A 27,779-nucleotide genomic window follows, 5' to 3' on the forward strand; every position below is an offset into this window, starting at 1 on the left:
TTTCACAGCTCTCACAATCACCGTTACTGCGATCACTTTGATTTTCTCCTCTCCCATGAAAAGAAATCTCAGAACTCTGTTATGATTTGTTCTAAGGAGTGTTACAAAGAGTACACATAAAATTATACCGGAAATTCAGCTTGTAAAACAATGATCCTTTCTTTAATGGGACCTTGCATCGAGTTTCAAAAGACATGTTTGTTTTGTTTTTTTCTTATACTACAACACAGAGATAACTGTGACTCAAATTCTATTTGCTTTCCACCTGCAGAACAGGATCTGTTTTTAATTATTCTATAAAATGTCAACGGTCGACGCTGTAAACAGCAGTTTATATAACAGCAAGTAGTAATAAATAGCAGAGAGGTTTTCACGCAAAATGGTAAAACAAAGTAGTTTTGTTATTAAAATTAAATCTGGTGGGGTTTTTATTCACATAAAAAACAAATATACTGGTTGAAAAACATACTAAGCTTTATCAAACCAAGTCAAGCTATATTCCTTTTAACAATGAAACATAATAAATACGCATATAAAATAAAAACCTTTTTCATTTGAATTTTTTAAAAAATTAAAACTTTCACTATAGAAAGTTTCAAAACGTGCTACTGTGCTTGAGAATTGAGTCTATATAATTACACCGACCAGAGTCCTTCTGGCGCGTAGACACGCGTGCGCACGCGTTCGGCAGCGTAACGCTTTTCTTACAATCCGAAGTGCTCTGTCTCTGCCGTTTGGAGGAAGGCGTGAACAGCAGCCGGTCAGTGCCTCTACTTGCCAGCCTTCTCCAAAACCCATTCAATCACCTGGGACAAGAAATGAGAAAACAAATGATTTACACAACTGTGGTTCTTGAAAGCAACTGGAGAACCTCTCATACAATTTATCAATTCTTTCTTTATCACCGCCTCTATCACCACCCCTGTGGTGTTTACTGAACCGGATTTAAAAGTAATCCATTCAAAAGGAGAGAGCGTTGTTAGCAAACCGAGACGATTCAGCGTTACCCAAGAATTGTATTTCATTTTACAGAATGCCCTGCCTTTAGAAAAAGGCATTTTGGATCCCCTGAATTGAGCTACTTCACCCCATGCTCTCCATGCACCAGGCAACAAGGTGCAGGCACAACGCTATACAGCTAGTGTTCCAGCACAAAAAATTCCTAAAGCCACAGAGGAAAGAATAAAGGATAATTTGTGCTCTGCTGTATCCACAACCATTATTACTGCTGTTTCCCAAACTGGGTAGCTGTTCAGACCACTGACTGGTCCTGGGAAATTCCATTTTTTATAAAGCAATTTCAACGTATTCTCAAATGCAGGGAGAGGTGGCCAGCTTCAGAGATGCCCAATTTTAACGCCTCTTTGCCAACAGCAAACATACGTAAAACTACCAACTGGCCTCCCCAGGCAAAGATGGTGGCGAGAAACAATATATACCGCCAATATCCCAGTTCTACACAACCTGTGTAGTTTTTGAAACCTTATGATCTGTAGTAAGCAATTCACGAGGGAACTGAGTACAGAACACAATAAATATTCCTCTCGTAGAATAAATTCTGTGGGGATCTAGCAGTGTTCCATAAGAGTTCAGATTTTCTTATTTAACTACCCCAGTCCAAATCCTTCCATTTAATTTATGATTTTGAAAACTGTACTGTAAAGAGTCACGATACTTTTTTTTTTTTTAAAATCACGGAGTCACTTCAGCATGATTTAAATCAGAGAGTTAATTAATTTCTGGAGGACAGGAGTATTTACTCCTGTCATTTGCTCTGTGCTACTGTTCACGTAAGTCCCACCTTACACACAAATAAGGTCATCTGATAGCTCCTGCAGTTACATCTGTTCCCAAGCCTAAAATTACTGATTTTCATTGCTTATTTTAAGAAATTAATTTCTTTTTATAGATCCATTTACTGCTTCCTAACCTTTGAAACGAAACGTTATTTCCTTCAACACAAGGAAAGAATAATTCCCTAATGATCCAGGCTTCTCACAAATGAAGAAATATCTCATCTCTGCTTTTTTTTTTTTTTCTTTTTTTTTTTCCCCAGTGACATGGAAACATTTATTGCCTTCACTTCCATTTCTCGCTATGGCACATCATATTGGCAGCTATAACTAGAATATCATCTAAAACCTGAATATACGCAACCGGAAATTTTGCTATGGGACTACTGATTGAGAGAGTTTTTGTGAGATCAGAGAGTGAAACGAGACCTGCAGCCAAAGGAATGCATCTCTTCATCTCTTAAAGCTATGGACTAAACCATTCTACAGCCAAGCTGCCACAGCTGCATTTACCCATCGCTAGTTACAGGAACAAACAAGCAAATGGTCTTACCTGTTTAGCATTGTTATTTGCAGTTTTCTTCATTTCATCAAGAAGTCCTCTAGAAGTTTTAAGATCCTAAATATGAAACGCAAAGCCACAGAAATTAGCAAACTCATACGCTCATTCTAATTTGGATTATAACAGCCCTAATAACCAGGGGCGGGAGCGTGTGTTACTCTTTCATCACCTTGTTCAGAACCACAGAAGAATTATTTAACTTTGTTTCTTTTTTTTTTTTAAAGAAAGAAATAATCTAAATCTATTCCAACGGGTTGCTGCTTTCCCTACAGCAATCCAAACCTAGTACCCAAGTGTGCAGTTGGCCACATTTTTCCTAACCCTCCACACACTTCCAGACATGTCTTTTTTTTTTTTTTCTTAAATGATAGTTAAAATTCTTACACTCTTGATTGAAATCTTATTTCTACAGAAACATGGAAATCAACTGGGCACTTAGACTGCAATACAGAGTTCTGGCAAAGAACAGAGAAGAGGACATGGAGAAAGAAAATCAGTGCGAGAAAGGAAAAACCTATAACAGTTTGTCTGTTTTGCAGTCCAGTTAGCCCAACCTAACCCACTCTCTTAAACAAAGCACGCACGTAACTTTGCCTAAAGAGAAAGGAAAACTAGGAAAATTCATTTACTACTTGTCTCCAAAGGAAAATGATACGTTTCTGAAGCACGCAGCACAGAAAAGGATTCAAAGGGCTCCTACGGACTTGGGGCTGCAAGACAGCTCAGGACAACAAAATCCTGCTACAACTCTCTCCCTGTCGGCTTTCTGAAGGACCGGATCACTGCAGTACTCTTCCTCTCCTACTTGGAATGGCACCATCAACCCATCTGATTTGCCCTACTCACTCATCCCTACCGCAGTTCTTTCAGATTTTGGATCAGAAGATTTTCCTTCGGGGCAGATTTCAGGGAGATTTTGGGAGCGCTTACAGACTGTGCAATTGTGTTCTAATTATTTAAGATGTTGGTTCTCATCAGCAAGATGTTCTAATTGTCTGTGTAAGCATTCAGCCCTCTTCCAATTGCAACTTCATTTAGCTTAAATCACCTTTACTGAAGTTGACTAAACTGAGTTAGCTCCCAAATAGCGGTAGGCTAAATGAATGCAGACGAACAGAAACAGCCGCTCAGCTTGCGAGCAATAGCTTTTAAACACCCTCCGCTCTAATTTAACCCCGTTTTGTGCCCGGACTGGTAACTAACTAGTAAGTAACTAGTCACTAGAAGTAACATGGGCTGAAGCACTGACTCCTAGGTATCGTGGAAAGAATTCTTATCTCCTCCTAAAAATGAGGTTGATGCAATTCTACATGGCGCTGACAGGTCAGTGTGTGTTAGATGGTTGTGCACGTTTACAATGCATTTACAAGGACTTCTGTGAGCATGTCAGGGGACTAGAATTTCTGAGTCAGTTGTGTAAGCTCCCTGTTGAGCCTTAGAACAAGGGAGGAGCTGAGCTGTCACAGTTGTGGCCGCGAGACAGCTACAACAGCTAAGGAAGTATAGTATAAGCATGACCTTAACCTACCAGACCATCACTTTAACATGTTATCTCACATAAAAGACTACTGCTTTGTAAGGCTTAAAAACAAATAAACAACCACCAAAATATATCGTGAAACTTGCTTCTGCATTTGGTAAGGCCAAAGGTTTATCCACATACTCTACAAACTACTAACACATCTTTAGGAAGTACTAGCCTAATCAAGTTTGAATATCCCACAGTCCCTCTCAAGTTTTATTCAGGAATGGATTCACTTAACTAAGAACAAACAACTCTAAGAGCATGTCTTCTAGTTACCTTTAAGTAGAACTTTGATATCTCAAATAGGCGCTGGCTGCATGATGCAAAGCACTTGTGATCCTCTGCAATTCCATGTTTTTGAAGAGTCTTGGCAACCACCTCCTTCAGCATCTTGGAAGCAACAGAAACACACTCAAAAAGTTCATCCCAATTACTGGCATGAAAAATTGTTCAAGGGGGGGAAAGGAAAAATAAAAAAAAAAAGAACATCTGATCTTTTTTGATCTTGGCTCTGTTTTTAATCCATTGGCCAAATGCTGTCAACCCACTGACCAAATTTGGGAAGAGTTATTTAACAATCTGTTTCTATTTCCTTCATCTCAAAAATTAAGGAAATGCTTACATGTCAAAGCAATGTAAAGGATCAGTGAATACTCATGTGGAGCTTGGAAAAAAGAAAAAAAATTGATAATGGCTTGGGTTTTCTCTTCCCCAAAATACTATATATATATAAAAATATAACTTTTCTTTATATTGATATTCCCTTGTTTGACACATCCATATTAAAAAAAAAAAAAATAATCAGACACTACAGACCAATTAGGAAATTTACTGTGAAATTCTTTATATCAGAGATGTTTAAACTTTGCTGTAGGTCTGAATGAGTCACACCAATTTATGCTTACTTGGGTCATTCCCAACTTGCCTTTGACAGCACAATGCCAACATTCATGCAGTGCCCTCTCTAGCACCCTGGGATTAATTTAAAATTAGGATCACCAAGTCAGAAACAGTTTTGCATACTGTATTTTAAAAGTGGCATTTGTAATATATACAGCTATTAATTAAACATTATTGCATCAAAGTATTTAAATGTTATCTCAATTAATGGACTTGTACAACTACTGGAATATCTTAATTCTCAGAATAGTCTGTTCTTCTACAATGGCTTTGACTGTCCAAGCTGAAACCAGGACACCCTTCCAGCACAGATATTTCTTCGGTGCCTTTAGGTTTTATATTAATTTTCTACATTTCATAACTCCTATTCATTGATATCCATTCCCACCTTTTTTATGCCTAGTTGTTATTCCACTCAGCCTTAATTCCCTGGGCATGATATAATACTCCTTACATACTTTTTCACTGCTTGCTTCCGCAGCACTCTCCTCAGTGCCTTCAGGATTCACTTACACAAGTGAACGGAATGAAATTTAACAGTAACAAATAGAGATGAAGACAGTTCACTTTCAGTTAAAAAATTAAAAAATCAAGTCACATGGGAAGAAGTTAAGCAGATGCTTTTTCACTAAGCAACAAACATAAGGCTTTTACCCGTGTATGTTTCTGGGATCTTGATTCCTTAGCCGGCTTTGAAGTCTGGGATTCAGTTGCAATTATGCAACTTCTTGAGTCAACCTTAGTGGTTACTTTGTGGGCTTGCCCAGGCTGTTTCAATGGCATCGAAGCTAAGGAAACTGCTCTTTCAGAGCGCTTCCTCGCTACAGCAACTGCGTACTGACTCCCACTACTCCCGCTTGCCTGAGAGAGGAGGGAATCTGTACTCTCAGATTTGGTTAGCCTGGAAAGACAAAAAAACAAAACACCAAAACATTTTTTGTATCAGAAGAACACTTCACTCACTGATTTGGTCTCTGATATATAGACCCACTACACCTCTGATTAAAAAAGTCTAGAAACGAACTGAAGAAACGAGATAAACTCTGTGGAAGAAGGGGTAGTTTTGCATACGGAGAACAGAATTTGCTGGCCTCCAGTCCCAGGATAAAACAAAACTTCTTGAAACTACCTAATTTCTTTTGGCCCTACAGGGATGTCACAACTCATTTTTAACTATGGGAAGTTAGGCGTTACAATTCTACTGGAACATCATAAATGCTTGATCCTTCAACTGTAAGGGCGGTCGTAATTCTGAAACTCCAATTTATGAAGTGCTAAGTACAATCACATCTTCTTTTCTAACTATTCAGTAAGCTGCAAAAGATATGGATATTCCTAAAACCATACCTCTATTTGAGGCTTACTGTGATTAGATTGCAAAGGGTACCAAACTGGAAAGAAGGAAGAAGTGAAGTATTGAAGTAAAAAGTGAATTCAGAAGTAGTGTTACGTAGCAGTTAATTTTTTATTGATGCAAAGAGTTTGCATCTTCAGAGTGAGGACAAGGTACAAAGGAAAGTCTTAAAAACTAGGCTTCCAGAAAAGATTTTAATAAACAAGGCTGACAATAAGTTTGAATTTTCGTAGGTCACCTTATACCAGCAGTCCTTTGGATTAGGAATTTAATTATTCTGTTTGCGCAGTACTTTCTAAATCTTTAGCTGTTCATTTGTACTGCAACAGCGCTGACAGTTTCGGTCTGAGATGAGCCTATCTGTCATCTTCTCAAAGGCACTTGAGACTGCAAGATACAACCCCAAATATCTTAAAATAAAAGGTGCCTGTGCTGCATGGTTTTGATTAATCTAATGCTATCAATGAGAAGTCACACTTGAGGGAAGAAATGAACCTACAGAAGAGGATTAAACAACTAGAGTATTCGTCTAGATAGCTTGACTAAAAACATTTCAAGATGAAAGAAAAGACGCATTTCACAAGAGACCACTGAAATATTTCAAGCTAAAGATTTATTTTATTCAGTGCATTACCTTTTCTTGGGATAAAAGCAATCCAAGTCTTTTGATCTGCGTTTTAGCCTTGATGCCTCTGTTTTGAATTCACTTTGTAAAGACTCTCCATCAGGGACACTTCCAGGCTCTGACAAGACTGCGGGAGATGGGAGAGGGCTCAAGACAACCGGCACAGGGCAGCACTCTTTGGTGCAAGTCGTCTGAGTTTCATAGCGAATAAGACGAGTTTGAAGTTCAGCATATCCCACATCTCTCTCTAAGGCTCTTCTGTTATCTAGACAATATCTAAAATTGAAGTTTGTGAGAAATCTGTGAGAGAAAGTCTCTTGTTTTCTTACAATCAGGAAAAAAAAAAAAACAAACCACAGAACAACTTACTTTTTGACTGTCATATAATCTCCAAAACTTTTTCTGTTTGGACTGGTGTATTGTTCTGAAAGATATCTTGAAACAGCCCAGTAAATTAACACATGCCTGATGGATTTAGCTATATTTAAGTCTAACTCTAACTCCAACAAAGAAACTGAATCATACACTGTTTGTGAGTCTTTATCCTGTGGTCTTACGCATAAGATTTCCATGGACGTTAGCAGAATTTTTTCCTTGAACAATAGGATGCTGACAATGGATTTTTTGCTCCTTATAGTCAGCCCTGTGTTACATTTGTATCATCAGTCTCTCCATTTTAAGATTTTACTGGTTTTCATATTCATAGAATAGTTTGGGTTGGAAGAGACCTTTAGAAGTCACCTAGTCCAACCGTCCTGCAGCGGGCAGGGACATCTTCAATTAATTCAGTCTGTACGTAACAGATGTTACCCCTGTTAACGTGCCAACCAGTGTGAAACTCCAATAAAACAGCAATGAGGACAGCTCTGAACCCAAATACATGATGAACCCAGCACACCCCAGTGGATACAGCATTTTCAGACCTCAGACCTTACAAGCATCCATCAAAACATTAAGATCCAGACATATATAAAATGATACACTCTAACAAGATAATATGATCATGCAACATCCCTCCGTTTTTTCCTGGGAGAATGCAACTTTGCTGGCCAAAAAACCCCAACCAACCAAAACAAACAACACGAGATTTCTTCAGTGCACATGCCATAAAAGAATCACATAGGAAATGCCTGAAGAACACATCCCAAAGCATAACACATGTCATTTTCAAGTTACCAGTGCTTCAGGAATCCCAAAACGCAACGACACTGACATAATTTTAGGAAAACCCAGGTTTTGCCAAAAACTAGGTTGCTGTGAGATTGTACTAATTGAGTGTAACTATGAGGAAGAACCGTCATGGTAAGTATTTAAATGCTATTTAGTATAGATTCTTTGCTAATTGCACTCTTCGGAAATGCAACTTTCAGCTTCGTCTGAGATAAGTACTGCTATATGAGAGAGTCACATTTTTTAAATGCTAAAAATACAGGAGTGTCACTGAACAAGCACAAGCTTCCCAGCTTCCTATTGATTACACAAAGAATAAGCGGTTTAATCAACCAAATCAAAACAAGAAAGTGTATTAAACATCAGGGAGCTGAAAGAGAACAAACGAACAGTGCTAACTCAGTGAAATATACTCATGAGATTGCAACTGTACAAAATGCATCTCAACTGACTTTTCTCTCGTGTAAATTTCCAAGATTCCTTGCAAGAGGCCAGTAACTTACATTACCTCTACCGCAGGGAAAGACAATGCTATTATCGATATTATTCCATCCTTTTCTTAACAAGCATTCTGAACAACGTGAGCTATCTCTCAGCCCACCCTCCAAACTACTCAGCAATGTTTCCTATCCTTAGGAACTCTAGAAATATTCTTTACGTTTATTTCTTAACATGGAGTTACATTAAATTTCTAGATCCAATTTTTCCACTTTTTTCAGAGTATTTCATATTCAGGGAGAAATTCACTTTTCTAATAGCAGACCACTGAATCCATTTGTACAGCTGAGTGAGACTTTCCACTAGAAATAAATTCATTACCTGATAAGAGTAAGTTCTCTTAACTTACAAATTTCAAGGTATTTAATTTTCCTTATTTATATTCTCAGTCCCCTGAGTAATCACATACCCTACAAAGATAAAAATGTTTTTATCTTTAGAAGTTAAATTGCCATTTTACTCACTCTGCTTTAACGGCAATTACTTCCTCTTTGCAACACAAGAGCCAAGTGTTTGGCACAGGTTCATTACATCAGAAATTTGATTTAATCATAACTGCGACTCCTGGTTTTGTTGACAAGACTTTACTTCCAAATATAAATACATCAGCTATGCAGATGGAAACTGCAATCACAACTGCACGGTACAAAACACATCCGCTCCAAACACATCCAAAACACATGTGTTCCTACGATATGTTCTGGTTGTACAGGTCTAGGTTCCTCCCTTTTGCACTAGTTTCTACCGTCTCATTCTCCTGCTTTCCTCCCTTATTGCTAGCACGTTTCCCTTGTAACATTAATGTGCCAGGGTCCCCCTCCTCTCCACAATATCCATGCCTCTCTCTGGTCATATTTTGCTATGAGAAGAGGCAGACATGAGCTGTGCTGTGCCTAATTTGAATTCTTACACGCACTCCCTGCTGAGGTCAGGCAGGTGAACACGCTACCACATACCAACATACACGGGCCAAGTGCTTTCTTCCCGTACCTGGGAGGACAAATCTGCATTTCCCCCACCTACCCACTTGCCTCTCTGTGCCTTTTGTTACAAATCTAAAACGGTTAAGAGGCTCATGAGTTCCCACTTAGAAAAAGAGAAGAAACACACAGCTGAACAGATAGAATGACTGCTTCACCTCCCTAGAGAACGTGGCTAAAATTACCAGATATTAAACATAGGCTTAACCAAACTATTTGTGCAGTTGACAGGAGAAAAATACCAGCGGTATCATTAGTCACATTCAGATAATCTGAGAATGCAATTTTAGGAGGCTGTAGAAATTTTCATGAAGATTGAACTGCCTCGCTTGGTATCTGCTGCAATTCTTAATATATACTGCATTAAGACCAAGAGCCTGTCCATACAGAAGAGTTACACTGAATTATCTACTCTTGTGCTTGCATATGTACTTTTCCTCTTCTCCTCAATCACAATATTTATATTTTTCTAAACTTTTTTTTTTACAGCTACATTATATGATATTTTCCCGATGGACACTTTGACAAATTACGAACGCTGGCTGCCTGGCACTAAATACAGTCCAAACCATATCGATCCTTTCAAAGGTTCTTACCACTAATGCTTGCCTGCTGGTGTTGTTTTCAGGTTCCCTGAACACAGAGTTAGCTTCACAGCAGGTCTCATAAACCTCATGACTACTAGTCTGAAAGTGCCTACAATTTAATATTAAAGTAGAAATTACGTACTTAGTTCATTTATGTGCTGCTCCAGGGACTTGGTATGTACTAATGAACCCTCTTCCCCTTGCCACTTCTAATTCTGAATTAAAATTTCCAGAGACACTGAGAGTAGCTACAGCAGTACAACTTAGGAAAAAAACCTAAAAGTTTTTCCATTACCATCAAGGCAGACATGTTGCAATTTAAACCACTGAATAAAATAAAGGTAAAAAAGGGCGAGGTGGCATGTGCAAAGTTGTTCCAATGAAGGAAAAGGATACATGAAGTTTTGCGTAGTTAAGATTCATGTTGCTTGAAATGTTTCTAATTACACCTTGACCAGAAGCTGAAAAATAATTTTGGGAAAACAAACCAGGAAACTTACTCAAGTCCATGATAATGGCATCCAGCTGCTTTTTCGAAAGGCAAACCTCTGAGTTTCCGAGGAGTAAGCTCTGGTGTCAAAAGGAATGCATTTTCACTGAAAGAAAAAAATACAGATCTATTTAACTAATTACAGTCAGAAACAAATGCCTTGACATAGGAATACCAAAACAGCATGTCTTGTATCTAAGTTCCTGGGGTGCAGCATCAATGGAAAATAAATTCTCACTTCAGTAAAGATTTAAAGTTCAACTAACTAATAGCTACTGATCCATTATTATTACAGAAGCTCTTAGACATTTCAACCAGTTTAGAGGTCACTGCTACAAATAATTTATCAATTAAAACAGGCAACAATAACCCCATTTCCCAATGTGGCACCTGAGTAGTAGAACGAACTGAGAGGAACCAGGAACTGACCTCTCATAATCAGTGAATTCCTCCCCTTTAGCTTCAAGTTGTTGTCTCACCTAACAGTCAACTTTCCAAGGCTTCATAACTAATCACTTGTCACCTGTGATACTTGAATTCCAGCTAGTAACACTCTGCAACTTAATCATACCAATGTATTTTAAAGTATATCAACAGGATAAGCCATAGAAAGACAGACAGGATCCTAGCATACCCTGTAAAGTCACATCCCAATCATCTCTAACGAAGGGAAGAAATGAAGGCAAGACATAGCAGTATCTGAAACTTACACATTGCTTCAAGTTTTATTCACTTAGACTGTCTCTGCACCATTACCACTGGAAAAACTACCCGGGAAAAACATCCAGGAAAGATGCAAAACTGAATCTAGCAAGACGGCCATTTAGAAAGACTGTCAGGCAAAACTCTATCAAATCTCTAGTTAAACTCAAATGTGGAAAACAAGTGAAAACTCCTTTAATTCACCAGTCTCTCATAAAATCTCTTTTTTTCCTTCCGTTGGTCAGGGAAATCTTTGGGTCTGTAGTCACTGTGCTTGAACATCTACTGTGCAAAGCTACTAATCCAGAGAATCTAGGCAGAGCACCTGCTAGAGGATGAGCAGCTAGTACAGAGCTCTGCTGGACGCAACAGTAACAGCAACCTGGTACATCAGAAAAGGAATGGTTCACCATCTCCCAGACAATAACTTAGCTATGGATTTTCATAGGTTTTTCCAGTTTCTTTTTGGACCAAGCAGAATACATACACACAGTAGAAGTCACTGGAAGCCCTTACAGCCTTCAAGCTTTATTATCTAGTATCTTCATTTTGGCTTTATACTTCCCTTAGATATCTAAGATCTCTAAGAATTATGAGAGACTCACATTACAGTAAGGTACTACAAAGCAAAGGTTTCATCTTCATACTTCCTCGTATCAACTGGCAGAAATCCAAGCAAAGTGGGGCAACCGCCCGCAAATTCAAACCTCACTCAGCGATAGCTCAAAGCAAATTACTCAAGAGAATCAAAGTATTCTATGCTATAAAGCTTCTCTGGAGGCTTTGAAAAATCAGGGATTAAAATAAATAATAATTTTGTAGTCAACAAATTATTCACATATTTCCCACACAACTAATCGGAATTAAAATATTTTTCATTATAGACAAAATCCTAAATCATCTGCACTCATTAACTAACAACTCTGTAGGAGACTCTCAGTCTTCACTGTGTATTTTCCAACTTGCTTGAATTCCCCACTCAGAACATCTTCAATTGAGTTTCAAAACTCCAATAAGTATTCTCCAAAATCCTACAGAACCTTTCCCTCTCAAAAGCTCTCTTAATTTATCACATATAATGAAGTTTAAAAAAAGATCGAGGGCTGTATCCAGTAATTCCACTATGTATTCTATTATTCAACGTTAAAAAGGTCAACAAATATAACTCTAGTGAATGCAAAGATCGTGTTGCTTACCTAGCAGTCTGTGACACACTGCATAAAAGTATAGACCCTGCTTCTACAAACACTATCTGACTCTCATATAGGTTGGCCATAACTCTAACAGATGTTCAGAACCTGATAATTACTCCATTAACTCCTTGTATCAATCTTCTTGCTGAAAAAGCAGTGGTTAATACACTAATACTTAATAGCAGACACACAAGGATGAATACTTGCAGTCAGAGTAGACAAGCTTCCTTTAAGGAGCACTTTACCACATAAGAATATAGACAGGAATGCTGGCCAGCATGAGATGAGACAAATGTAGTTAAATAGGCTCAGCTATTGCCCTTTTTACACTTTGTCTTCCCACCTAGTCTCCCCTCCACTGAATGAAAGAAATCCCACCAATAAAATTAAGGTTCTGCCACAGTAACTTGTGCTTTGCTGGAAATACTTTTTAAATGGACATGTATGGCAGTGGTGGCAGCCTGTAGCGGAGCCATGGCAAAGGTCTACTTTGCACACTTTTGCACATCAGGTGATTATTTTGTTAGTTAAATGCAGAGGACCAACATCATCATCTGCAGCCACTTCAGATTCTGAAAGAACTAAAAAGCAACACCGACTGGAGGACTGTAGCAGTTGAGTTCACTGTCAGACACACGATGCAAGGATGTTGCAAGCTACAAACTCAAATCCAGTTAGGCCACTCTGAGACTCTCATTGGGTCGTTGTTCACATTCCCCTACATCAGTTCTGAGTATAGTCTTCAGTGGTTTTAATATGATGGATTCATACCGTTTGGGAATTTGTAGTGGCTGAAGATCACCAACTGGTAGCCCTTCTGGTGTGAAATACTTCAGTAATTCTTTAGCGTCAAGCAATGTCAATGACTCCCGCTGGCTGTCTTTATGCCCCAGCAATTGTTCAGATGAGTGTGCAAACATAGAAACTCTGAAAACAGGGAAAGAAAAAAAAAAAAGCAAAACCAATGTTTTTTTTTTTTTCAATATAGTAATCTTGTTGCATTAAAAATAAAAAAAATTAAATCACTGCTAGGCTGGAGCAACTGAGCTTATTTCCAAAGTAAAACGAACAAGGTTGCTTCTTGAACATTTACACCAATGTTCATGATAAACTACAGTTGATGCAAATTCTCTACCACCCTACTGAAGAAAGTAATTTCTTCAAGGTTTTATAGCTTAGTTACAAAATAGAACATGGTAAGAACATTCTTCATCCTTTTTTTCCATTTATGGACCCGTAAAATCAAATATTAATTCCTGACTTAGGGGGAAAAAAAAAAAAGCAAGAGACATACAATATGCATCAAAGGAACCATAAAGCCACTACTGCATTCAAGTCTCCATTTTTTTTTTGAAGTGTCTTCAATCAAGTATAGCAAATAGCTCTTTTCTACTGTTAAGCAACATGCCGTACGCTGATTCAGGATAAGAAGAAGATAATCAGTTCAGAACATAATGAAATAAACATTAACTGATTATGAAACAGAAAGGTCTGCAGGAAGCTTTTCAGAAGCTAATTAGAAGGAAGAACTTTACCCGTTTGAGAAACAAAAAACAATAATAACAACAACAACAATAATACCCATGAGAAAGCAGAGATCTTAATGTGAGAATTTCCGACATGCAAAACTCCAATCTAAGCCCATCTATAAGGCAGAAATGGGATGGAAGTGACTAAGAAAAAGGAAGTTGGACACCTTGCTCTAAAGATCTGTCAGCAAAAATGTTAAGACCCAGCAAAGATCATTAAGTCTTACGTAAAAGCGAGAGCTAAACTAAAATCAACAGGCTGTATTAAGTGATGCAAATGTCTACAGGCTTCAAACACCGCTGAAGGAAAAAGAAAACCAAATATAAATTTCAAACATAAACCCAATATTTGAGATCTGATACCAAGTCCTGACTATTTAGGAAATAAAAGGAGATTAGAAACACATTATACATGCTGACAAAAACTGCTGTACTGTGTTAATTATTTATGCCCCAGGGCACGTTGGGGGGAAAAAAACCCTTCTGTATGTTTTTTCGACTATGGCTGCTATTTTCTAGTAGTGCTATTTTGGTAATTTAATTTTGGAACTATGTTACTTTTAGCTAACTTTCAGCTGCATTTTTTTCAATAAGAATCAAAACAATACTACTTTAAATACCAAGAAAATACACCTTCGGAAATTGATAGAAACTTAGTTTTAGCCTTAAGCAATGTTTCCTGTGAAAGATTATCAATACATTTGAAAACAGTTTACAAAATGGCTGTCAACGTATACAGCTCCTGTAGGGTGATGTTCGATGGCCACTACAAAGAATCTCCAGTATTTAACCGTTACCTCATTTTTTGTTTGTTTTTTTCAAAGTTTTCCAAATTCTGAAGAACGTGTCTTTCTGGCCACTCCAATGGATTTGGCTCCATTAAATGAGATCCTGCAAGAAATATATGGTGGATAAGCCTTAACTGAAGTAAAGAATCTTATTCTTTAAAGAAATATTTAAGTGCATATACACTGCTTTTTTTATACACATATATATCTGTATGTGTATATATTCCTTTATATATATATATAAAAATATACAGATATAAGGAAAACCTGCCTGGTGCTGTGATCAGAAATGTTTTCTGCATAGTTTTTGTTGTCAACGAGAAGAAAGGAAATAGTTAACGCAAGGGTAATTTCAGTTTGCAAAAAAAGCCTAGAAAGCTGCTTTACTTTTCCTTCTATTTTTCTCTCTTGGTAAAAGATTCTCCTTTAAGTATAAAATTGACAACAGGTATGAAAACACACCAAAATAAGCAGTGTATTTTCTAAATAATGATACTTACCAGAAGTCACAGTGCACGACCTAGTTTTATTGGCAACCTTCTGTCGAACAGGTTTAGGAAGATGAGTGTTGCACGGGTCCAGAAAACATTCTCTTGTAAGTTCTAACAAGCTTTTGAACTCATCAGTAGAAATAACTGGAGGCTGCTCGGTCAACTCCTTTCTCTCTATAAAAGGGAAGAGAAAGAAAGAAAAGCTACTACACCTGCTAAGTAACAAAAGAATAACTGGAGCCTGTTAAAAATTAAACAAACAAAAAACTCCCCACCCCAAAACAATGACACAAGTAAGTTAACGTGACACTTACTACTGTAGCCTTACGCAAGGCATGGACCGTCTACTCCAATGGGAGGTGAAAAAAGTTAGCAGTGAGAAGAGCTGAAATCACATGTCAATCACCCTTTTACGGTCCTTCAATTTCTTCATATGTGCATTTCTGAGTATATCCAGGTTTGAATCCCCCCGAGACAAACATCCGGACTTGCTGAACATGAAAAGCTCCAGTCTGTAGAGCCTCCTACCCACCTATTTTTACCACCATTGCAGGAGTGTGGCTCCAATGTAACTGACACCCTGTTCCGGTCTTTTTGGCCAGAATATCAAAGGTCAGGTAATTCTGATATGATTTAGGATGACTAGCAAATCCCAACTGCTCCTATTCAGTCTTCATCCTCATGGAGAATGGGTGACCCACTCAAAACACAAGCTCTAAGGCAGCCCCGAGCTCAGGGTTGAGGTAGACAGGAAGCTGAGAATGACTGCAAGTTGGCGGGGGTGGGGGGTGGAAGACAAGAGTATTAGCAGAAATCTTATTTTCCTGAAACTGGTACTTTGTTAATGATAATACACTTAAATTATCTTCACAATATGCCATTTTCAATAATAATCCTGACAATCTCTCAGAAGCATTTTTTGTTTTAAATTGAGTCTTTTTGAGCAATGGTCTTAGACAAAAAAAATCAGGACAGTCAAATGTACTTCTCTGCAAAGTCATGAAAATGTACAGAGGGTGACTTTTCAGTTATTATTACGAATGATGTATCATGATAAATGTAACCAATCTCCAATGCATACTTCTCCTCTGCTGTTCACCACTTTTGCAAGAAAGAATAAAATAAAAACCCCCAAAACAGAATTCTTATTTTTGTAGAAGGTGCATCCATCGGTAAGTTTTTATGGGGAAAAAAAGCATAAAAAAGCAAAGTAGAGAAAAAGTTAATTACCACAGAATTATTCCAAAAGTGTGCTCAGACTCTCAGAGTGTAAGTGTAACAAACACCAACCAACTTTATTTTAAGTTCGGTATTCTCTTTTCCTCAATATTTAAGTCATTATGTGACATACAATCATGGATATACTACAAAGAGTTTCTTTTTAAAGCTCTGCTTTTTTTCTTCACAGTGATCAACTCACCTTCGTTTTGCAAGGTGAGCCGTCCCATTCAGTTTGAAATAAAGACCTTTTAAACATTAGTTTGAGAACTACCAGTGCTCTCCCCATTACTTACTGAGATATTCCTTCAAGGCAAACACTTGGAGACAAGACAGTTTCTTTTCTCTCTGTACAATCTCCTCTCCACAAAAACGCGGCAGAGACTTGATAAAGTCAGCAATAGGAAAGCCTATAGAGATTAGGAGAACTCTGTTATTAAGATCTCTCATAGGACTGTGGAGACACCAAGTCAGTACTTCTTAAAAGAAGACATAAACCCAGCAGACATACCATTTCCATATTCAAAGGAAACAAGCAGACTTTCAAATATGGTTAATCATTATTAAAAAAAAAAAAAAGGGAAATTAATTACAATTGAATTAATACACCAGGGGGACAACTTGGAATAGATGTCTGACCAGTATTTTTGAATTTCTGTAAAAAACCCAATATAACGACAACACAACATGACTTTAAAGAAGGTAAAAAGATCCTAAGCTGGATACCAGGAAAGAAAAGTTTTCTCCCAACATATGGTCAAGGACTTTTCAGTCTTCTGACACCATCCTAATGGGATTTTAATTAGGACAAATGGTAAGCAGTCAGTCATGTCGCACAGGGATTTATTTCGATAATAAGGAAATGAGAGGATAAGATGCAGGTCACTGTGCTCTTTATCTTTGTCAGCATTATTAAGAGCAAATTAGCAAAGTTATCTAGTACGCATAGTTGTAACAGGACAACCAAGATAAATGTCTATATGCACACTCTTACCTAGTGGAGCAGCTGATTATCTGCGAGCTCATATCCTAACCACTCTGCAGTGATACAGACATCTGCCAAGTAACTGAAGACACGATCATGAAATTCAACTTGCCTGCCAGCCTTACTGTTTTTATTTCAAACCATCAGTGAAATAGGCTTGTCAACAGATAATTGACTAGATTTTAGGCATGGGATGGTCAGTTTTTACACCAACGATACACACTTTTTACATTAAGTTTTTGCAAATTTGATTTGCATTAATACTACCTGGATGTCCCCGTACATTAAAATATTTACAACTAATCATAGTTATGCGAAATGACTGACTACAACTGTATGTAGTTTGATTTTAAAAATATGGTAGTAGTAAATTGTGTGAATAAATAAGGTCATATTATGTGTTTTTATCAATTTGAAAAAATACTGCTGTAATAACAGAGATACTAATCAAAATGTAATGTTCCTCCTTGCTTTCTCCCTTTAACACAGGCTGGAATGAATAAAAGGAACACATAAATCTTAGTAGCATTTGCCTGCACTCAGAAACTCTTAAATAAATAAGTAATAAGTCTTACTTGACTCTGTTTCTTCTGCTTTTGTCTTTAGCTTTCCATTTACTGCAGCAAGAGTGGCCGTACCATTGATCTGGCCAGCTGAATGAATCAACGTTGCTTTACATCCTCCAGAGCCATTGCCTTGCAGCAAGAAATAGTATCGACAAGATTCTCCTTTCAGTTCAATTTCTGGAACTTAAACATCAGGACGGAACTGTGAAACCCCGTCAGGAAAACAGCTTTAAAACAAGCTATAATCTGCCATCTGCATTTCCTGATGTTCTGTATTTTCCTGGGAAGAGGTTGAAATTAAATGCAAGTGCACTAAAGAACCTCTGGAAATGCCTAAGTGAGAAGGGAAGCATCTAAATGAAGCACAGGGATTTCCATCTACAGAAGCAAAACACTTTGCCCATGGATTCTCCAATCACCTTAGGAAGGTGTATGGAAGCTGGATCTTAGCTGATAGAACACAGAAATGGTTTAAAGGAGACGCATTGCTTCCCTAATGCTCGCCATTTTCAATTTTCCTCTATAACAAGTCTGCATAGCCAAACTCACATTCACCAAAACCTTCTGTATCAATAAAGATTACAATCACCGACTTAATTTCATTGGAGAAAAAACGGTATCCCAAATGTATAGAAAAACCCCACCGTATATATATATATATACACACACATGCAAACGTGCATATAGATATAAACACAACAAAATATACCTGTAGTCATCTTCACTTTACCTACCAGTAATGACCTTGGGTTTCTTAGCCATATATTCCTTCCATTTCTTGGAACTCAGCTGGGTGGGGGATGGGATCACTCCACTGCTTACATTACATGGCAACGTAAATAAAGCTCCCACCTAAATAACAAGAGCAAATACAATACATAGAATGTTACAACAGCTATTTTACATTTAATTCTTGAGATACCGATTTGGCATTATTTCAAACGTACTTCAATTGAAGAAAATAATCTTTATTCAACACTTCTTTCATTCACATTAACTGAGATAGAACAACAGCATTTTACACACAAGCTGTAAAAATTGTGCTTATTTTTTGCTCCAGTTGAGAGATCATTAACTGATGAATTTCTATTTCGTGCATAGAAAGTATTTGTTACCTATTACAAATCTTTCAATAATCCAACTAAAAACACTTCTGTAGAAGTAGTATCCAGAATGAAAAGATAATTCAGAGATATAGTTGGCATCAGCAACAGCATTCCTTTGAAAAACGTAATTTTTTTTCTCCCTACATATTATCCTTTTCAAATAATCAGATTCTGGATTATGTTTCTGTCTGTACATAAATTTCAGGCTAATAAGCACTAATAGAAAAAAATGCATAAGCGTTTGAATACTCAAGCAATAAAGCAATGCTTTTACAGCTATTAAAAAAAGCTTACAAATGTGTACTATTTCCAGCAGTAGACTGAAAAAAAATCCCTACAAGAAACTATCATCTTGAAAACATATTTAATTCAACATGTGCAACTATAAAAAGTAGCCTGAGAATGTGTTTTAACTGTTTTGGCTTTTTCTTTGAAAGAACTAGTAGAAATGCAAGCTCTTAGACTGTAAAGGTATTTGACCAAACGTTCAGTATCCTCGTGCAAAATGAAAATTACCTGGGATATTTACCAATATAAAACTATTCCAAAAGATATTTTTTGGTACAGCATTAGAAAAACGATTTCTTTGTTTTCTGGCTAAGCATAATGGAGAATGGAAAACCTAAATCACAAGCTGAAGATGAAACATACAGCCTGATAATGGAATACCATCTCTGCAGTAAACAAAGAACATAAGTTATTAATTATAAATGTATCAGCATTTTCACACTGCAGGTTCTGTTTTGACTGGCATAGATTTATTTTATAAACACTAAAATAAAACCTTTCCTAAACAAGCATACATCACCTTAAATATTCAGGAAAAACATCTTCAAACTAATACTGTGGCTATGAATAATCATACTATCATTCCAAGGGAAAAAGAGTAAAATAAAAAAAAGTAGGCTCGTAAATGTTTCAAGAACTCTCTTTATCCAAAATCAGAATGGAAAAGCAGAATACTCACAGGCAAAATAAAAAAGCTTACTACTTCAGACTAGACAGATACATTTTGTAGGCTGCACACATGCCTGCCTTTTGCTAGAAATTAGTTGAATTATGATAGCACAGAAATTATCTATCAGGATATGATTAAAAAGTTACAAAATGTTTCAGAAGATCACAACTTAGCTAAGGTAAAGAGAAAAACGTTCACTGGGCTTACAAATTGTCAGGATCTGTACAGCGTGCAACTTCAGAAGCCAAATTTGCTTTAAAACTAAATATTGGAGGACCTTACACAGAGACTAGGTTTAAAAATATTATTCTTGTATCTTTTATGAGCAATAAACATATCTTAATTTTTCTGCTAAACCTAAACAAAAGAAATATTTACCTTCCCAGATAGAGATGAAATCTGGTCCAAAAGCAGCGTAGATGTCTCCTTGACACCCTTTCTTGCCAGGCTCCTGAACAGAGCAGTTTAAGGAACCTCATCTTCACAAAGAACTGTATGCATCTCTATTTCACAAATCATGTTACGATTATTTTTCAAATAAGGTCTGCAAGTGTCTAATATTTGATACTTCAGTACCACAAAATATATGAAACTCACTTTTCCAGGCAAAGTGGAAATGTTACATGATGAAACACACCACTGATATTTTAATATAGGCAAGCATAAACAGATAATTATATGCACAAAATCCTGGCAGGCTTATACACCCTAAGCTGCCATTGTTACACCAAGACTAGTAAACATAAAAACAACATAAAAAAACCCAGTTCTGACTAATCAGTTTGACTGCGTTGGCAGGCTAGAATAGAGTGAGTCCTTGTTAATCCTCATGTGTTGCTTGCATGATTGTTTTCTTTCTGCTACAAACCATTATCAGTAGTACAGATTCTTAGAAAAGGATACAGTTCGAATTCCAGATCCGATATAAAAAAGGAAGGTAGATCAGAGAGAACCACCATCTGCAAAAATTCTAGTGCAGGACCATAGTAATGAAAAACCTGAAAAGAGATCAAATCAAAAAATCTGTAACACTATGTATGATGTTATCTCCGTAGAACTTCCTCAAGTGTTTTGCTGGAGGCATTTGCCTTACAAGTGCATCTGAAAGAGGTATAAAGGAATAAAAAAGCATTTCACAAATACTATATTAAACATAATTATATAAAAAACAAGGAAGGTATTTAATTCTGTTTAATAAAACTTTCTTTCCAGCATGTCAATCATGTGCATCAAATGTGTTGTAACTCTTACCCAAATTCAAAGAAAAATAAGACCTACCAGGAAAAGACCAATGCAATCCAAAATGTACATCTTTTAGCAATGAAAATAATAATCTCTTAACTGATGTCGGTTTTCATAAACACTCATTTTTGTTTTTTTCAACAAGTATGATTCTGGAGTTCCCATCAAATACCTATTTCCAGTGGAAAACATGAAACAGCACCAGCAATTTAAAAAAAAAAAAAAAAACAAAAAAAACACCAAAACCAACACCAACCAAAAAATACAGAATTCATACATAAGTTACATATTTTGAGTATTAAGACTGAACAAAGTCTCAGTTTCTTCTTAAAAAAAATTCGGCACCACATTCTTAAGAACAGATGAAATTTTAACGACCTGTTTTGTGAATACACGTGAACAAAAGAATTATTTCTCAGTCTTATGCAATCATTAAACTTTTATGTTTAATTTTCTATTCTGACTAGGACCTCCCCAACTACTAATTTTCTCAGGAAAGTAAAACAGATGAATTCTAGTGGCTCAAAGAAAGAACAAGAATAATACTTGCCTCTGGCAAAGTGTCAGCATTCCTTGATTGTCGTTCATTTTTAACAGCAAAGCAAGAACTTAAATGTGAAGCGCTGAATGTCTTTGCTGAAGTGCTCTTTATACAAAATTCTGGAAACATAACTTCTGATCCAAACTGGAAAAAGAGACAATTAACGTGTCAACAGAGAGAGAAAAATTATTTCTTTTCAGCCAGTTACATGTATTACTATTTTAAACAATTACTATTATACTTGTTTCCAGCAAATATGTAAAACTAGGTAAAAATATTAGACCGAGATAACCAACTACTATATCCAAAACGTTAATACTGAAAATGTAAACAATGCCTTTCACAATCACAAAGCTATCAGTCTTTGCAAAAACATGAGACACGTGCTTGCAATAATGACTGTCAGAGTTACGTGATAATGATTTGTGACAGATACAAAACAATCTCATTTTGAACAAGAAATTCTAAGGCAAACATTTTAGAGGAGAGCATATGGATTTCTGAAATTTGAATCCCGATGCCTTGATCTCATTTATCCTTTCATCATGCTAAAAAGCCAGTTGTTCCCCCACCCACCCAGATACTTTGCACATTACCTCTTGAATTACATTTTCAAAACCAAATGTGGCTTAAAGCATAAAATGCCCTGTGCCACACACACTTTAAATTAGGTACTCGGATGCTTTATAAAAAATAACCAGATGAAAAAAGTTATTTTACCTTTCTTTCCCATATCTGAATCTTCCCTCTCCAGAGTTCTTTTAAATCAATAATATTCATGACATCATCCGAAGATACAACGTCTGCCAACAGATAGTCTGCAATCTTTTGCCAACTACTGTAAAAATAAGGAAGAATTAATCTTACCGAATTTAGTATTACAAATTAACATGCAGTGCAATTTGACTGAATTTTCCTAATACCTCTTCGCACTGAATAGTCTTGCGTATGTTAAGACAGGCACATATAGCTTTACACTCCACAAAGTAGAAAATGTTATAGAATTGCTGGTTCAGGCTCCGTAAAGGAAGTTGTTCATATGCTCCGTGAATGTCATGGCAAAGAACTTTGTCAGACATCAAATAAGACCAGCAATAGCAAGCTGCAGGCATACCACAGTAAGGTTGGGTACTAGAAGCTAGAACAAAGCCAGGTAGCCATCCCTGGGGCTATCGCTGGCCCATCAAGATGGTTTGTAACCTTCTAAGTAGAGATATGACTGCTGCACAAGTATTATCCAAACCCAACAACCGCAGAGAGAGAGAACGGCCAGTAACTGTGGGTCCCACTGGCAGTCTGTCTTCTAAGAGTAACCAGCACCATCAACAGAACAGGAAGAATAAGTGACAGAACTTTCATCAGAGAAACTGCATGCCCAAGTGGCCTCATTTTACGTAAGAGGCAGTAGAAAGTTATTCAGTCAAAAGCTGGCTGCACAGAAGCTATCAATGCACACTGAGATCAAGTGCTCATGGAAGCCACCGCAATAAGTCTCTCTTCCTCCATATACCTTAGGAAGTACTATATGGTAAGCATACTGCTTATTCTAGCTAAGGACTGAGCATTCAACATTTTAATTTTAAAGTTTTATTAATTTAGGATTAACCACATACTCTATGAAGCCAAGGACAAATCAGACACTTTTTTTTTTTCTCCCTTAAATGTAATACCACAGGTAATATAAAATTTAAAGTAAAACCAGCAGAGTTATGTATTCATATTACAAACACTAGAAAACTGCAATCAATACAAGTTATTATGTAGCATAGTAGTACATCTTCAAAACATAGTATGCACACTGAAGCCACTAGTGATGGAAAGAAAAGAGAAAATATTTTACCTTTTGATCTCATAGAAACAGGAACTTCAGAGGACTTGCTATTTTGCCTGCCCCTCTGGTTAGGGCATGTATTTACAACAAATCAGCATGAGTAATTCCTCAAACAATAACAGGGGACACATCTATGTATTTTCAAAGTATACATATAAAGTACTCAAACACTGTTTTTGTTTTAAAACGCTGACATATACTAACATAAAACAAGAGTGGCCTTGTTTATAGACCTAAAATAAATGGCATACCCTTTAGAGTCATTTGCTGCAATAGTGATTTTCACAGAGTGCCATTCTCTCAGGTGTTTCAGGGCACCGATAGCAGGTAAGCAGTCTTTTAGCTTGGGTCCATCTCGTTCAGCAGCCTGCAGAATTACGTCAACCATTGCTCTGCCTATAAGAACAGTTATATATGACTCAAAGTACCATTATTCAGTAAATGATTCAGTCTTTTAAAGATAGAAAAGTACCAATTATCACTGACTGCACTGAAATGGGCTTAAAGATCAACTCCAAGAACCTCAGCAAGATTTAAAACACTTTTCATGCATTTTAGCTCATCTCTCACTGCTCCTCTTAGATTAACATGAAATATTTTGCCATTTGCTTAGTTACTACACCTTTCTCCTCTCTCACTTAGCGCTGTATTTGACAGATCAGAGTTGTCTCCAATACAACTACACTATGTCATTTTCCTCCTTTTAACACCTCTAAACTGCTATTTCTCATTCTTCCCGCATTCAGTTCCTTTGCTATCCCAACTCAACTACTGCAACATGACTCAACTAACCTGCAAAGTGATACTCATCTCCAGTTTATAAAATCTGAATCCACCAGTTCTATCTATGCTCCTTCACAGCTTTTTAGCTCCCACCCACAATCACCTGGCAAATCAGACGTACGCCCGATGTCAAACCTTCCATTTTTTTCATAAAAACTTCCTGTGGTTGCATGTTGAGTTTCATATTGCTTACTGTCTATTATAACTTTGGTGCCATTTCAGATGGAAAAATTAATTCTGTAAATAGCTACATTAGTCTCTACTGAAATACAGCCTTCCAAAGAAAGAAGACACAAATCACAGGCTGATTTGCGAGGCCAATCAATTTAAGTTCCTTAAACTACTTGCAAGAGCCGAATAAAAGTTAATTCAACTAACAAACTAATATCCTCTGAGTTCTTCCATTCGACTATGACTTCATCAGCTGAGTTTTTAGACTAATAACTAACAAGATAAACTCAAAAAGAGATTGCTCTTTTATGAGAGATTACCTGGGGCGGGCAGTTTATCAGCTAACTGATGCAGACTTTCTGCAGCTTCATCATAGATACTGAAAATGAAGAGAACTTGGTTGGAAACAAAAAGGTAATTTAGAAACAGAAAGTTACAACTAATGCATACTAACTGATCTAAGTATCTTATCCTTTAAAATCTGCACAAACATTCTATGCAATGAGATATATGTATCCCCCCTTTTACTAAGGCAGAAGTAGGCTATATTACATCAAAACTATCTTCAGTAAAACTGGAAGCAGGATTCAAGACAGTCAGCTTTCTCTTAGCAAGAAACTTCTTTTTGTATATTTAACTGTCAGCTGGTAGGGAACTGTCCAGTTATTCTATAAAAATCACCTGTAGCTAAAAAAAAATAAAGCTACATTAAACGAAATGGAATTATTTTCAGTAGTACTAAGGGATTACTCATAGTTAACTATTGCTTTTGTAATAACTTGTTAAATTTTCTCGGTTCCCTTGGGTTATCACTGTTAAGTGTCAGATCACTATGCTTTTAATGAAAATAATAATATGCATACTCAGTCACAGACAATGACTCTCTACTGTTATTGTCTTCTTCCTCAAAATTCTGTATGGCTCCCAGGCATTCGTAACTACTTGTTTGGAGACAGTCTTCGTTTTTCTGTGTGTCAAAACTCACTTCTTCCCAGTCAGAACTGCAGAACTAATTGAGCAAAAAGAATTCCAAACATCAGTTTTAACTTGCACTAGAGACAGGCAGAGTTGAGGAACTTATATTCTCTCTTACCTGATAATAACCACATATAACATGGCTTGCAAAATACCATTTCTTTACACCTGGAATACCAGCCACTGAACATGCTGAAAAGAGATAAAACCATTATTTAGAATAATCAATCCACTACAATCTATTCTTCCTACTAGTATGAGCATCTCTGTTGAAAGACCACACAAGTCATTTAACATGCACAGTGACTTAAGTTATACTTTACTTTAGCATCATAATTAAGATCTAAACATATTAAGGTGTAGGTGAGTGTCTAAGTAACTGTCTAACTATTAATGATCCTCTGACTATTAATACATAAGAAAGTTTTTGACCTCCTCTGCATTCTGGTCGATATTGCTCTCCATTTGCAGAAGTTGTGTTGTACCTAAACTAAATCACAACTTTCATAACGTTTATGCAGTTCACAAAATGAGATGCTCTCTCAACATTTCTATGCAATAAAAAGCACAGAAGTTGAAATCAGCCTAACATTCCTATCTTCATGAATTTTAACGGCTTATAGTGGTTCCCCACATGAATCACAATTAGATGATAGCTGTGACAAGATGAGCCCTAACAACTCAACACAATATCCAAACCAAGTAAAGAACAAAGAAAGCATTTTTTAACAAAAAAAAACCAACCAAACAAAACAAGCACCCAACCACTAAAAGTAATGAAGCAGATCTTCAGAAGTCTATTTTAAGATGATAAAATGATTTAATAAATATTCATGGATTAGGGTTCTGAATTGCTACCCAACAGACAAATATTGCTTCTACTGAAAAAATTAGAAGACATCATAGGAGAAATGAAAATATCAAGCTGCACATAAGAAACAAGACCTTTCCTACTCCACTTTGCTAAGCTGGATTGGAATTTGTTGATCTTTCAAACCCCTTGTCTTTCCTTTCTTGTGCCCAATCTATTTAATCATCTCCTAACACCTCGGCTGCTGAAAGGACCCAGGTTCTCCACAGAGACAGCAGCACCGGTCCCACCTGCGGGTTCAGGCACATTCAGAAATCAGGTTTCCGTCCTTAGCCTTCTGACTTGTTTCACCGAGAACATTAAAATGTGCCCAGGCCAATTCCTGGGAAACATTTGCCTTACCTTACTGTACGTTACTATACTTACCTGGGAACGCGCTCACATCTGCATTTACAGATGAGTTACAGCTTTCTTTCAGGAACTGATAAACGTTTGCAGCAGTCCCAACTGAAAAAAAAAAAAGCTTTTATTAAAACTACTGAATTGCAGAAGTCTTGCTTTCTTGCAAATACGGTAAAAAGTTCAGTCTAATACTGGAAGTTTAGTTTAAAGAAAAAAACCCTCTCAACTACAGATTTGCAGGAGTTTAAAAAGGCAAATTTTGTCAAATTCTGCTTGCAGTAGCGCACCTTTCAGGAACGCTCTACCGAGTTATGTAGAGTGTCACAATAACACACGAAAACCCCGAAGTTTTGAAGGCTTAAGTTATTAAAAAGTGAAAAAAGGGGGTGTTTGACGAGGTAGTGACCCAGAGAAGCCTGCACGGGCGCAGATTCCAGACAGGCGGTCGTGAAGAACCTCCCTCCCGAAGGAAGCCCGGTCGGCCCCGCGGCTGGGGCTCCCCCGACACGGCGCGGCCTCCCACCCTGCCGGGCCCCGGGCCCCGGCCCCCCGCCGCCGTACCCGCTCCGGGCCCAGGCCCGCCGGCCGCAGCCCCCTCACCCCGGCGCTCCCCCCAGCTCAGGAGCAGGACGTAGCGATCCATGGCCGGGCGGGGACGGAGCCGCCGCTGCGAACAGCCCGCGCTGCCGCCTTCGCACCGCCCCTCGCAGGGCAGCGCTTCCGCTTCCCGCCGGTGCGGCGGCCAAGGGGCTCCGCTGCCCTTCCCGTTCTTCCCCTCCGGGCGGCCATGGCCAGTTACACTAAGGCGGCCCAGGTGAGCGCGGCCCTCTCCTCCTCGGTGCAGCCTGTGCCGGGGCTGCCGCTGCCTCTGAGGGACCCCGGCACCGCCACGGCGCGGAGGGCGGCCGTGAGGAGCGGGCGGGCGCCGGGAGGAAGGGGCAGTCGGTGCCCAGGGGAGGGTCGAGGGCGGCGGCGGGCGGCCTCCCTTGGTGCGGGCCCTGAG

The 27,779-nt window shown here is 37.8% G+C and overlaps 2 protein-coding genes across 4 annotated transcripts in view; one reads left to right on the forward strand and one right to left on the reverse strand.

The window, feature by feature from the left end:
- MTBP (MDM2 binding protein) lies at positions 1 to 27,481 on the reverse strand. 3 transcript variants are annotated; one of them, XM_054193317.1, is made up of 23 exons: positions 27,338 to 27,481; positions 26,801 to 26,881; positions 25,682 to 25,755; positions 25,452 to 25,597; positions 24,909 to 24,967; positions 23,886 to 24,030; positions 22,524 to 22,641; positions 21,813 to 21,947; positions 20,924 to 21,018; positions 20,399 to 20,471; positions 18,691 to 18,808; positions 17,966 to 18,139; positions 16,702 to 16,815; positions 15,197 to 15,361; positions 14,706 to 14,799; positions 13,151 to 13,306; positions 10,495 to 10,590; positions 7,129 to 7,194; positions 6,769 to 7,035; positions 5,435 to 5,681; positions 4,157 to 4,270; positions 2,347 to 2,412; positions 1 to 806 (listed from the first exon to the last, which is right to left on the reverse strand). In XM_054193317.1, the coding sequence occupies exons 1-23, from the start codon at positions 27,417 to 27,419 to the stop codon at positions 771 to 773; spliced, it is 2,721 nt and encodes a 906-aa protein (XP_054049292.1). In that variant the 5' UTR covers positions 27,420 to 27,481; the 3' UTR covers positions 1 to 770. The 3 variants fall into 3 exon arrangements, with proteins under 3 accessions (XP_054049292.1, XP_054049289.1, XP_054049290.1); XM_054193314.1 differs by having other exon boundaries at positions 27,377 to 27,472; XM_054193315.1 differs by lacking the exon at positions 7,129 to 7,194.
- The window catches only part of MRPL13 (mitochondrial ribosomal protein L13), a 36,823-nt gene continuing 36,509 nt past the window's right edge, over positions 27,466 to 27,779 (forward strand). Inside the window, exon 1 of the mRNA XM_054193319.1 lies at positions 27,466 to 27,590. Within this exon, the coding sequence (XP_054049294.1) occupies positions 27,564 to 27,590 (27 nt within the window). The 5' untranslated portion in view covers positions 27,466 to 27,563. The remainder of the gene's footprint in view (positions 27,591 to 27,779) is intronic.

The sequence above is a fragment of the Rissa tridactyla genome, chromosome 2 (assembly GCF_028500815.1).
Source record: "Rissa tridactyla isolate bRisTri1 chromosome 2, bRisTri1.patW.cur.20221130, whole genome shotgun sequence".
Taxonomy (NCBI): domain Eukaryota; kingdom Metazoa; phylum Chordata; class Aves; order Charadriiformes; family Laridae; genus Rissa; species Rissa tridactyla.